This window comes from Onychostruthus taczanowskii, unplaced genomic scaffold (assembly GCF_017590055.1).
Source record: "Onychostruthus taczanowskii isolate IOZ18803 unplaced genomic scaffold, ASM1759005v1 scaffold4, whole genome shotgun sequence".
NCBI classification, from domain to species: domain Eukaryota; kingdom Metazoa; phylum Chordata; class Aves; order Passeriformes; family Passeridae; genus Onychostruthus; species Onychostruthus taczanowskii.
The window spans coordinates 588454-602691 of NW_024501459.1; the positions used below are offsets into that span (position 1 = coordinate 588454).

Sequence of the window (14238 nt, forward strand, 5' to 3'; positions counted from 1 at the left end):
CTGCTACTATATCAGGGGGCATCTGATTGTTGTGCAGATGTGTTAGACACTGAGCCATTGTGAACACAGCTGAATTAGGGCATTGTAATGAAGGATTTCTGCTCATTTCAATTTTCAGCATACAACTATTGCATCACTGCTCAGCCAATGCAGACAAAGACCATCCAGTGAATCTTTTTTTTTTTTCCTCTCCTATTTGGTAGCTGAACTAAAGATTTCATATTTTCTTTTCAGTGTCAAATTGCTGCAAGGAACAATTCAAGCCGGCAACCAGGAAAAGTGTTTGGATGCTCAAAGTAAGTATGTTTGTGCATTTGTGTTTTTTTAGCCAAGAACTTGTGTTTGATGTCTCTAAGGCAGTAGCTAGATAAGTTTGGTATCAATAAGAAGTGATATTGCTTTCCATCACCTTTGACTATGTAATAGTCATGAAACAATACTGATGAAAGCTAAACAAGAGGCCACTGACCTCTCAGTTATTAATTAATTAATAATTGTATCCTAAATATAATAAGTATTTTGGGGCTTTTTTACTGGAGTAAGAAGGAAGTGGTGACAGAAAGGAATTAAAAATTAAAAAAAAAAAAAACAAAACCTGCAAAACCTGTAGGTGAACAATGAATCTGACTTCTACTTGGGAGATTTGAGAAATTGTATCTTTCCCTGCTTTTGTTTTGTTAACTGTTAGCTGTTCTGCACTTTATTAGCACAGCCATCATAATGTTAAATGGAAAAAGAGCAAATTACATGAAGCACAAATATGGAGTTAGCAATTAATGCCACACAGAAATTCGTAAGGTGCTGTCACTTTTTTGATCCCCAGCTATGGGAGTTTAACTTCAACCATCCAGCCTTAAGCTTGGGATCTGTGAAATGTGCTCAGGAAGTCACCTGAGGAAAGTGATATCAGCCCAGTGATATCAGACAGGAGGCCCACAAGGTGGCAATGTTTAGAAAGCCTTCAGAAGGGATGTGCCCTGAACAGATCTGTGCTTCCTGCAGTTACCATCACTTGCTGCCCTTGTACCACTTCTGCTGGGTCGGTGCTGTTAAACAGAAAATGCCAGTGTTGCCAAAACGGAGCGTAGGACAGCTGGTACTAAACCTCTTGTTTGAACGGATTCATCATTGGCAGTGCTCACCATACTCTACCGGATACCATTCCTGCCTTTTCCTTTGCAAGGAATGTGCTGCACCATCAGTGGTTTGCAATAGCTTGGGGCTTCTTTATGCATAGCTAGTAATAAACATATGCACGGCGCTGAAGTGGTGATCAGGCTGTGTAATGAAGAACTTCCATTTTCAAAACACACTGCTGCATTTTTGCTAATGCTTGCAAAGCTGTTACAGTGTGTAAGTAAATGCTAACTTTGGATGTAGGAGGCAGCTCAGTTTGCAGTGATACTTTGTGCTTCACAGCTAGAAGTGAAAAGACTTGCTTTACTGTGAAACTGGGGGGTTGCTCCAGGTTATGTAATGCCCTCCAAAAAAAAAAAAAAAAAAAAAAAAAAAAAAGAAGGACTGAAAACTTAAATATGTTTGCAGAAAGGTTTCTCTAGATACCTGATTGGTGTGAGAAACTATTCAGGATAAGTTCTATGGTAAATACAAGAATTGCCACCAGCAATTGCTCACCAGTGCGGACACAGGTGAGTAGGAGAGGGACAGTTAAAGGAGGAATCACATAGTCCAGATTCATCAGACTGCAAGACTAACTTCAACAGCAATTAGCAGACATGTGGGGCTCAAGTGTACTTGGAGATTCTCAGGACAATCAGCCTATAATTTAGTCAAGCTCGTATGCCTCAAAGATGAAACAATAAATCTAGACTACAGGAGGCATCTGAGAGCAAGAGCTAGGAAAATGCAAGGTTCCCCACCATGGATCCAACCCTTCCTGGGAAGGTGTTGCAGATGGAAGTGCAGCAGGACAATGCCCTGTGCTGAGCCACAGAGGCTTTCATCTGGTGCTGTCTGCTCTGGCATGGAGTAGAGGCTGCTCCCTAAAGTCGAGCTTCGTCACTGCCGTAATACTGGCATTGTCACAAGCGCTTGGAAACAACAGGAAATCTGAGGAGAACTGTGAGCATGGAGATAGTGCACAACCACCAAGTGGACATTTATAAAAGCAGACTGCATCCTACCTGTCTAACAGAAACTTATCTGACATGTGCAGATTTCCTGCAATGTGCAACCCTTTCTGCAAAGCAACAGACAGTTTTCCAGGGTATTCCCAATGGATTGCTGCTCACAGTTTAGCCTTTCCTTTTCAAATCCTTTAGTCCTTATGGCCTATTTTATGTCCAAGTGAAGATCTAGTTATCAACCTTCTAATACCAGAGATTCATTATATTGCTGCAGAATTAGCTGAGCTATTCCAATTCCAAATCCATGTAACATGCTATTATACACTAGTCTTTCCTCAGGAAACCTTCTGGTCAGGTTTCAGTGGCTTTGAGCCTGAAAAATGTGTGTATTTTTTCATGGAGTTAAGTTATTTGGACAACAATATGAGGGATGGATACTGGAATATTCAAGAAATTTTATAGTTCTTATATTAGGTGCTCTCATGTGCAACATGCAGATATGGGGCCTTTTGGCAGCAGCAACTCCTTGATTGATGCACTATCACCAAAACAATTACAATACATCCTAACATTAGAAAGCAAGGCTGGATTCTACTGGAACATTAACTCAGGAATTACTTGTTAGACTTCAGTTATTGTGAGATAGGGGAAGAGAAAGAAAATGGATTGAAATTGTGTGCATATGTATATATCTACATGTGTATATAGTGTATGTTTCTATGATCAACTGCTAATTCATTAAGTGTTCAGGGGAGATCCGAACAAAGGCCTGTATGAGCTTTTTTCTTCTCTGCAGACATAAATGTTCTGTGGTTGTTCATTATAAAGGTGCATGTACTTACCCAAACCAGGCAGACTAAATAATTGCTTCCTCTCCTTTCTCCTTACCTCCGAGCACCAGAACTGGTTCAGAATAAATATTATTTCTAGATGAGGGCACTTTGTTTCCCACTCAGTTCCTTGCTACTTGTTTCCCCCAGATGGTTTCAACAATGTCCACTAAAGAAGACTTGACTTTCCTTTAGTCAAAAGACTGAAGAAGTGTGAAACAGGTGAACTTCTGGGCTGAGGGGGGTGCTTTTAAAGCACTTTCATTCTGTGGAAACACCGTAAAGTCTCCCAAAATGCAGTGGAGGACATCTGTTGAGGAGTCAGTCCTGCACAGGACACAGATGCTTTATAGATCCAACATGAGAAAACCAGAGCCTTAAAGCCTGAACCTGAGGGAGCAAAGTTAACCAAATGGAATGTTTGTTTATGGCTGTGTACTCACCAGCCCAATTCCCTTCTTAACTTAGGAATTGGGTAGCTTGGATGGCCTTTTATGGTGCTGTCTGAAGATATTCTGAACTTTAGGGTGATATTTATTTTTCCAGTACCCGATACCAAAAATTATCCCACAGGAGCTCAGCAAAGCAGCTGATGATTCATCAGGAATGTAACTTTGCTTTTGAAAAAAGATAACGTGTGGTTTTGTTCAGAGTTAATGAGATCCTTTCCAACACAGAAGCTGTCAACAGCACTGACACACATTTACAGTTACAAAAACACATAGCCTTGTGGCTGGGGTTTTTATTAAATAGAAACCTCATTTTCTACTGTAACGAGGAAAAGGCACTGTTTTCTTGCCACTAGCACCTTTTGTATTAAAAGTGTTAGAAGCCTGTTGTTATTAGTATTTTATACACAATGTGACTGTTCAGAGGTTACAAAATGGTGCCACTTAATGCCAGGACCGCTGAAGCCATGATAATATAAAATAATCTAAACATAAAAGAGATACCTTTGTTTCTAGTCATCTTTTATTGCCTTCTGCATCTTGCCTATCAATGGTGCTTCATTAAGAAGCTGGAGAATGTTCATTAAAGGATGATTCAAGTAATGATTTGAGTTATGCTCCAGCAGAAAAAGAAATCATAAAATGTAGGACTTAGAAAAATATTAATCCTTGTCAGATATCAAGTATTTATAGTGCATGTAGACATTATAAAAATAACTGTGTAATTTTTCAAAGCAGTTTCTAGATTTTATAAATATAATCTTGCATGTCCCTCTGCTGTGGTGTGGTAGGCACCAGGGAGCTTTCCCAGCCTCTCTTCCCATGCTGCTGCATCTGCACAGCAGGCATTGGGATACTGAGCTGTGGTGCTCAGGGCCTCCAGCAGCAGAGGAAAATCCAGAGGTGGACAGGCTCCAAGTATCAGCATTTTTTAATATTTCACTGCAATCACTGGAGCTGGAAACTTTGGTTTTCATTAGCTGACTGCTTGGATTCTTATACACTTCAGTTGCTCCATGATCTGCAGCTTGCAGAAAATCGCCCTGTGTAGTGAGTCAGAGTAAAGTGGGAGTCACTGGCAATGCACAGCACACTAATGAGGTCAGGTGGAAGCAGCACATAAGTTGTTCTTACAGTAAAATCATTCCTTATAATAATGGCTTCTTCAACCTTCTTAGAGACTCGTTTAGCACTAGGTCAAGTATGAGAAGGCCACAGTTGTGGAGAGTGCTGTTGTGTTACAATACAAGGTGGCAAAATTAGAGGTTTTCAGGTCTTGGGACCTAGTAATTTGTTACACTCAGATCCAAATGTTGTAATCATCTGTAGCATCTTGTATGTCTGCTCCTACCTGAGCCTGGAGCAGGGGCAGGCATTTGGTGGGAGGTGCAAAGGGGCACAGGGGCAAAGTCAGTGGCAGCTGGTTTAAGCCTTAAAAGCCTCAGCTGGAGATCTGCCACCAAAGTGTGCACATCATGTTAAAAATCCTCTCTGAGTCATTAGACAGGACAGGTACATGTCCTGGGTACCATTACTGTGGGCTGGGTACCATTTACTGTGGGAGCACCAGTTTTAAGTCTCCCAGTACCCATTCCTCATAGAAGGAAGCTGGCAGTGCCCCTGTCTTCAGGTTTGTGCAGTGGCTTCCATTAGAACTTCATCCTCTTACAGAAGGTCTGGATTTGGCACACTACTAATGACCTGAGCTGGATATGTGGGATAAATGCCTTCTGAACAGAACTACAGGGAACTATCCTTACATCATGTTGTAGGTTTTTAAACAAATAACTAATTCTTGTCTTGTGTCTGTATAAAAGAACAATATTGACCGTGCTCAAGTATTTTCAGGCTTGATCTGATTTCATAGCTAGGATCGTTTTTGTGTAATGTAAGAGGCTTCACATAATCACTCTTTTAAATCTACAGCTTATGTTTGACAAGTGGGTCATTGGTTAATGGAAGCAAGTAAATCCAGCTGTTTATCTTTTCAGTAAGACCATGCACTTTCTGTATGCTCTTGTCTGCTCAGAATGGAGACATGTACATTTTTAAAGACCCTCCCTCTATTTCAGAGTAGGGAGTTAGCTTTATCTTATATTTTATTTCTTCCCTACATTCAAATAAAATAAAGTCACAGTATTACTTCTGCTGGTATCCCACCTGATCTGCAAATTTGTGGCAACAGTTGTGGTACTATTAATTTAATTACTAAGTGTGATTTTTAAAAAAGTTGTTAATTTGAAATCATGAGGAAATTGTACTGTACTGTTGATTAAAAGTTTTCTTGCTCCTTTATTTCTTCTACCCAAGTCCTCAGTATTTCTTTGTGCTGCTCTCAAGAGATGCACCTTCCACTAAAGCCGAACAGCAGTAGCTTTCTCCCAGATAGCTTTAACTCTTAACATTTTTTGGGTAACTTGAAATTTCAGGGTTTCAGAAAATGCTATGTAAGCCTTCTGTAGGGTCCTAGCATCTAAATAAAGCACTTGCAGCACTAGGTTAATAAAGTGCTCAAAGTATTAATGGAAACTTGGTCTAATAGGTCAAGATCCAAAAGCCCTCTTAGGGAATGTCTGTCAGCAACATAATTTTTGTGACACAGTTTTCACATATTCTAATTTTTTTTCAATTCAGACTACTAATATAAGTGTAACGTGATTAAAGCTGTCTATGAAAATTATTTTTCCTCTTCATGTGAAAGCTATTTTATTAATAAAAGACTTAGCATAAACACTAAGATGATAATGAGCATTAACTTGCCAGGGGAAAGAGTCTGTTTTCCATCAATAAGTGAGAAAACTAAAACTTTCAGATTAGTTAGGTTATTGCATTAAGTAGCAATTAAATTATATTCAACAATTTCTTGCTCCCAAATGCACTAGTACTTGCAAATAGAAGCTATTACTTTAGAAATATGTTACAGATCTAAATTCTTAACAAGTTTAAAAGCATGTGGGTAAGAAATTCTCGGAAAGTAAAGAGCAGAATTCCTCAGATGCTTGCATTTGGCCGGCAAGGAGCCTGAAATAGCTGAAAGCAGGTCTATTTGTCTATGGGAGGGCAAACTTCTGTTTTAAAATGTTGTGTGTAATACATGTGTTTGCTCTAGCCCAAAGAGGAGGCACTCCCTGATTTCTCTGTGAGCTAGAGATCACAAACAAATCCTTGGCAACCTAGTTTTTCAGAGGCGCTGAGGTGCCTCAGGGATTTGGGCTCTTTGGTGTGTTAATGGCAGCAATGTGTCACGCGAGGTGTGTGAATCCCAGCTGTGATGCAGCCTTTAAATACAGGTGTCACTTCTTGGGGTGGCTGCTTGTGAAGGTTCGTGCAGCTCAGCAGGCAGCGCTGCAGCTCATTCCTCTCGTCCTGGATGAAATGAGGAGTAATTAGCTAATGACAGTATGTTAGCTGGACAATAAGTATGCTGGGGACTTGTCCGAGGGAAGGAAACCAATTTGACCCAGGTTCTCTGCAGGTGGCTGAGGAAGGGAAGTGGAAATTGCCCAAGCCTACAAAGGATTATGCCGTACAAAGGAAGAGAGGGAAAGAATGGGAGAAAAAACAATGGAGAAACCTCAGGTGTGGAACAAATCCTGAGATAAAAAGGAGGAGGCACTCATGTAGTTGTAGCAATGGGGAAGAAGGATTGGATTTGCTTAGCTGCAGAGCTGGAAGTACTAAAAAGATTAGAAAGCCACCCACGGAAGAAAGGATGGAGATGCACCACAGTGGTGCTGGGGATGACACTTGCACAGACTCTTGGTAGCAAGTGTTTTGTGAAAGCTGGTCCTAACAGCAGGGCCTGTTTCTGTGCTTGTAAAATGAGGAAAGCCGACAGAAATCAATTTTTGTAAAATGCTATGAATGTCCCAGATAAAAAGCAGCTATCAGGAGAAAGGAAGGTTTCACACAAACAGAAAAGCACACCACTTTCTGTGTAACTTCTTGGCATTTGGGCAACGAGGCACCTTGGCTCTGAAAGAGAGTGATGTGTAGTGTTCTCTAGGGTCCTGAGGAAACGAGAGTATTTTGCAGCAAGGCACTCACTAGGTTTTTGGGCTGGGGCTTGCAGTCACAGAAACACTCACACACTACTGAATGACTTGGCAGTGTGATTTTGATCCTGGTCAGGCATGAATGCGCAATGGATTTTTTTTAACGTTAGCTAGAGCATGTAATACTGTTTATGTTGGCTTTTTGCTGGGTGTGGGAGGACAGACATTTAATTAACAGTTTCCTGGGACAAAATAACCCCTTCAAATCCCAGTTTGTAAAGATCCAGTCTTTGTCAGCTGAATGGTGAAACATTCTTGATCCAGTAAAATTTAATAGACCATCTGCTGGAATAATTACTTTCTTGTGCCAGCCTTCTCCCTTCCTCTGTAGCAGTGGTGAGCACCTTGGGCAGGTCAGACAGGTCTAAATCTCAATTGACTGAAATGCCTTCCAAGTGTATCACTAACATTTTCAGTGTAGAGCAGTAAGCAGGTATATCAGAGATGGAGGTTGTCCACTCCCATTCGATTTTATCACCTTTTTACCTTTTTCCAGACACCCGTCCTGAGCCCCAAGAAAGCCAAAGATTCTTCAACAGCTAAAAATACATAAATAAATGCTAGACTCAGTCTCTCACATTTCCAAACCCTTCCAGGCTTTTACCATTTATAACTTGTTTTACTGGTTTTGTTTAAGATACCAATGTCTGAAGCTCTGACTTTTCCCAGCAGTAACAGTCATAACTGTACTGCGTGGAAACATGAAAATCCCAAATCCTTCTCTTCTAGGATACTAATCTCACTTTCATTTAATTCAAATTTTGTCATCCTCTGAAAAAATGTAGAAATCCAGATTACCTGAACAATTTTGATGCTTTTATTTTGGCTTTCCATTGTCTTTACATCTGAATTCCGCAAAACAAGCTTAGAAAACTAGTTAACACCTCAGTGCTAATGGAAGTGGTAATGGTACATCTAGAAAAGCTCCAGCTAAAAAAATTCCATGTAAATGCATGTGAATGAGCCATGAGTCAGTCTCCAGTCTCAATTCCTTTCAACCAGTATTAAAGACACAGGAATCCTTACTCAAAGCGTTTATTGATCACAGCATCCATATCCAGGTTTTTAGATTACAGCAGCTCCACAAGGTGTGTCTGAAACTCTGCTTTAGCCCAGTGGATATCACTGAAAACAAGGGTAACAGGCACTAAAGTACTCCAAATTTTGGGTTAGTCTGGAGTTAATGGAGGTAAAAATTCCTTCTCTTTGGAACCATTCCTCACTGAAGTATTTCCTGCTCTCACGGGAGTTTTTTGTTATGTAGAAGGGATAAAAACGTTCCAGCTATTCGGTGTGAACTTCTTATGTTTTAAGTAAGGAATCCTTTGATGTATACTGAAGAATGCTTCTTTCTAAATAGGAATTTGGGGAGTTGATTCTTTAAAGCAGCTGGATTCAGCTAATTGGATTTAATAAATGTCCACTAAACCAATTTATTAATTTTAATCTAAGAATTAATATTAAAAGTAGACAATTAGTCTTAAAATATCTTATTCAAGAGTTTTTGAAATCCTATTCCTGTGAACATAAGTCCTTGTTTTATAGACATTTCTTGAATCTTGAATTAATCCTCTGATTTCTATTTGATTTCTACAGTAACTATAAAAGGTAACTTTTATAACTGGTCTTTCTAAAGGAAAATACCCACAGTCTGTGGCTCTACAAGATATCTCTTTTTAGCAATCAATTCATGTATTAATGATCAGAATGGATTTGCAGCTCATAAGGCTAAATTTTCAAATTCGCTTAGTGGATAAAGACTCCAAGATTTATTCTTCCTCACAGACACAGAACACTTTTAAAAAGGTTAAATGAGAGCTCTGAAATATAAATATGTCTGTATATTTAAAAATAGACTTGAATTACCTCATAGGGATGTGGTCCATGCACATTGTGTAATTGGGACAGCCCTCTCTTTTTTTTTCCCTCTTTATCTGTGTCCCTCCAGGGAAGGCAAATAATCAAGACTTTGCTTAAAGTGGCAACACTAGAATCCCCAAGGGTGGAAAGCTCATTCTTTGTCTACAGGATGTCTGGAGTGATAAGTAGCTGTTTTAATACAACTTATGCGGTGTTTCTTTGTCCTGACAAAATTATCATTTGCTGTTTGTCATAGTGAGTTTAAATGCCCAGAAATATAAGATATGGAATGAGCTGGTGGGAGGGTGGTGGGACAATTTATTCAGGGCTGTGTAAACAAAGAGAGTCTGTAAAGTTACAGTTTTGAATTTTTACCTGAAGTGATTTTATGACATTCTCTTTTCTTTTGGGTTGATCAGTGTTGTTGACAGTATGTCAGCAAAAATAGGAAGCACCAGTTCTGCCTAACCCAGGCAGCTTAAAACTTACCATGCACCTCATCACGTCTGATATATGTTTGCTGGGTTAGGAACACTGCTGGTGCTGACCCCTTTATGGATGTTTTTGTGTGATATGTTACTGTCACAGGTTAGAACTGTGCTCTAGTTTAGGCTGGCACAAGCCAGTGCTCTCTATAGACATTCAGTTGCAGACACCTCACTTGTACTTCTCACAGATAACATGCAAATCTGGATCTCCTGAATCTTCCGTTCCTAATCTGCTAAATTCAACTTTAGAAATTAAGCTGATTCTGATGCAGCCTAATTAAGTATGCTCATGGTTATACCCATCTTGCTGACCCTCCTCATGCTGGGAATAAAGTATGTCAATGTACCTTAATGAATTGGGATGTCCTTGAGCAACCAAGGTGTGTCCAAGACTTAACAGAGTAACTTCTTTTAGCTCTTTCCAAACTTCCTTCCTGGTTGCTTTATTCACTTATTTTCAAATTTAAACACTGTTGGCCAACTCCTTCAGGAGAAAGAGACTGTTTCTGCATGGATTTCTTATGAACACACACACTTGAGTGCTAGAATTAACTGAGTTTAATCTACAGCGCCTAAATCTGTGACTTTACAGAAATCTTTGTTGTGATAAAAGAAGACTATGAGAATAGTTAAATGAGAAAAGCAGCCTACAATGCTCAGGACTGCTGCTTTCCAAAAGTCATTACTACCTTTCAACTATTTTTTGAAACGTAGTCTCAGGGGTTTTTCCCCCAGTGAAAAAAATGCACTTGTGACAGGAATGTTCATTAAACTCCTCAGAAAAGTGATGTACATGGCCCAAAATACTTATACTTGTATGATGTTTGCTGCAGTTTGTAGCTGGGCTCTATTCTGAGAAGACTGCAAGCAATACCATACTGACTCCTTTACGAGCTTGAACATGAACAGAGATGTCAGAGATGAGGGATGCTTGCTGGCCACTCTAGGGTTAAATGTGTTTTTCTTAGTCTCACTCCTTATTCCTCCCACCACCCCAAAGTTATCCAAGTGGTGGGGAATTTCTGCAATCATTAATTGTGTTTATAGTTTGGCTATGTCATGAAATACTCCCTAAAACCATGCGTGTGGGTTTTTTTATCCCCAAAAAAATGTATCAGCAGAAGTCGCTAGCCTGGCCATCACCTCTGCTGTCAGAGGCTGTACATTGACCACTTATCAGCATTAAAATATTTATAATTTATTTCCACATTAGCTGTCCAATATAAAAATCTGGCTTGAGTATGCCTGAGGTCTTTCTAATGCTGCATTTTGGGCTTTTAGAGGATTTTACTCTCAGGCATTATAAATTAGGCTTCATGGCCTTCCTACGGCAGTAAGTGAGGCTTAGAGCAAGTAAAGAGAGAGGAACTGAAAACAAAAGCTCTGAAGAGGAAGGCGGAACCAGATTTTGGAGAATGATTTGTAGGCCTGTTTCAATACTTAGTAGTGTTACTGGATACTTAGTATCCAGTATTAGCTAGCATTCTCTCTACCTGGTTCACCCAGCAGAAATCAAAGTACTGGAATGCATGTGATGTAGTAGTGGCGCCTTTTGCATGAGCAGTACACCTGGGACTTGCTGTGTTGCTAGAATGACACGGGAGCAGGACATCTCCATCTTGGGAGATTTTCAAGATTTGGATTGATTACAATCATGTCACTAAATCTCACATTGGTGATGATCGTGCTCCAAGTGGGAGACTGGACTGGGTGACCTCTACAGGTCCCTTTCAGCCACTGCCTCTATGGTCTCGGAGTGCTGAAGATCTATTACGTCAGGTTTTGTAATTCCACCCTTCAGCAATAATTGCTTTCCTGGCTCTTTGCTTTGCTTAGTCAGCACATCACTTGTGAGTACCGGATTTCAGTACTTTCAGCATTCCACAGGTGGGGCTTTTTATTAACACTAAGGCTGACCTTCTATTCTTCAGATCAATTCTCTATTTTTGTGCCTAGTGCATGTAAAAATCTATAAAGGCAGCACAGATATACAGACACCTAATAACAGCAACAGGTTTCCTCTTTCTTTTAAACCTTTAAGCTCAGAACGATGGAAGTGGGAAGAAGATTCTGGTGGCTTTCAGCATGTAAAGACAGGTGTTGTGCTTGTGGGCCACACAGTGCTCAGAAACAGAGATGCAGGTAGAGGGAATGCCGTGCATATTGCACCTATACTGCACCCATGCAATCCATATTGCACCCAGAGCCCCCCAGGCTGTGCTAGATGGACCGAAGCACACTGAAAAATGTGCTTTCTGAAAACCAGTAGTACCAGGCTTCTTTTGCTGATGCCGGGCTCAGCCTCCATAGAGGTAAGGTACTGTGCTGAGGCAGTGTGTGTTCTTCTGACCTTGAGTCCTATTGCAGAGGCAAGGAGAGGTCTGCAGCAAGGCTGCCATGTTCTCCTCACCTGCACTTCTCTTCTGCAGCTTTGTTGGTACGTGTTTTAAACAGCTTTAGAGACTTCAATAAAGAAGCTTCCGTTCTTTGCCACTGGTGAAGAAATAAAAATGTTTTTACAAGTTAAGGTTGCAGGGTGTTTTACTGCTTGCTCTCTAGCAGAGCAGGTAGGATTATGTCTGGCAGATAAAGACCTACTATAGATTATTTTTATATTCTGTCAACACGTAACATTTCTGGCTTATCCATGTTCTAGAGTGTTATTAAGACACTTACTGGCCTTTTTAACAGAATGTTTTTTGTTGCTTGTTTTGAAAAAGGCTCAAATGTTGCTTCCTCCAATTACCAGATAAATGAAACGTTTCAATGAAGCATGCCAATTGCAAATGTCCATAGATTGGTTACTGAAAGTTAAATATGAGTATATTTGAAAACCTGGAAGAAAGTATAAGTAAGATTCCCTTCTTCATGTGCAGAAGACAGTGGCAAATTGGCAGACTGACTTGAGCCTTGTTAGAGATTGCTCTAAAATATGTTAATCTATACATCTGATTTAAATCCAAGGAGATTCTCAGCAGTCCAAGTGTTGTGTAGTTGGTGTTATTGATTTTCTTCACCTTACAAGTTCTCTGTGAATGGTCTATATTATGAATATAATCGTGTAAACTAAGCTTTCAGTAGTGTCATTTCAGTCTAGAAAGATTAGGTAAAGATGAGTTAAAATTTCAATAAGTCACTTTCTTTGTGCAGGAAAAAACCTGAGGCAGAAATCTGATCAAACTCATACTTCATGAGTTAAAATATCAGCATGTGTCTCTGAGAACGTATTATAAGTACTCACATGGCTTTTGTTTGACCTACCATCTTAAGATTCTTTTTAAAAGAGAGTTGGATTTGAAGACATGCATTTTTTAAGATGTTAATAGATCAGCCCAAATATTTTGCATCTAACAGCCATGAGGTCATATAGCTCTGTTTAGAGACTGTGCCCATAGCCACCCTGGTTGGTTTCTGCTTAGAGAAAACAATTTGTAAACAGCTGGACAGTATTTTTCAACTGTGGTAGAAGTGTGGGTTTTGATGCACTGTTGGGACATGAGGGTAGGTTTTGACCACAGTGAAGTTCAGGTCTGTTCCTGAGGATGACCAGCACTGATCTGTGGTAATGTCAAACTTGGAAGCACATTGCTGTTTAGGCAAGGGGAGATATGCAGAAATCATAGAGCTTTGCAGAGGGAAACGGACTGGGGAGGATGCAAAAACTCTTCTAGAAGAAGGGGAGGAAGAGATGAGGGTTGTGTGATTTGTGGCACTAGCAGTGCCAGAAGTTCAGTGCTACTGCCTTGGCAGGTCTCTTCCCTTCTTATTTCTGATCCAAGGAAGATTTTGAAGGATGTGCCATTGAATGTTTTTTTTTCTGTGTAAGCCTGAGAGCAGGAAAATGCTGGAAATATGCAATGCAACTTGAGAGGTGTTATACTGTGCTCTCCAGTGAAGTTGTAAGCAGAGATACAGAGCTTGGTATCCAGAGCCTTGAACATCCTGGTGCTTGGGGTGGAAATGCAGGCGGAGTAGCAGACACGGGAACCAGGGGAAAAAAAGACCATAAAATAACTAAAACCTTCGTGTGCTGTTTTATTATTAGGAGTCCATGATTTTTTTATATCTTGTAGTCTCGTGTCACTTTAATATTTATGCCCTTTTAAAAAATAAAGCGTTTACCACCTGAAACACGGATCCCGCGCTATGACTCTTGCGAGCTGCAGCCGGTGCGGGCGGGCTTTGTGCGATGGGGATGGCCATCGCCCCCGGCACACCCGCGCCGAGGGGAGATGCCTGGGAGAGCTGGGCGGCGTTCCCTGCTGCGGCTCGCCGCTGTGTAACCCAGCATCCCGGCCTGGGGGCTCCTTCAAAAGAAGCCCGGTAGCTCCTTGGGGCGGGCAGAAGGCGGACGATGCTGAGGTACCGGGGCGCGGAGGGTGACGATGAGGCATCGGGCGTCGAGGTCTCGGCCGGTCCCGCCCAAGCCGGGCGCGCACACGGCTGTCACGGGCGGCGGTGGGCAGGGG

The 14238-nt window shown here is 40.8% G+C and overlaps 1 protein-coding gene across 2 annotated transcripts in view; it reads left to right on the forward strand.

The window, feature by feature from the left end:
* Nucleotides 1-14238, forward strand: part of MAPRE2 (microtubule associated protein RP/EB family member 2) — an 88134-nt gene that overhangs the window by 15699 nt on the left and 58197 nt on the right. For both annotated transcript variants that reach the window (XM_041413089.1, XM_041413091.1), the window contains exon 2: nt 235-296. In XM_041413089.1, coding sequence (XP_041269023.1) covers nt 235-296 — 62 coding nt within the window. The remainder of the gene's footprint in view (nt 1-234; nt 297-14238) is intronic.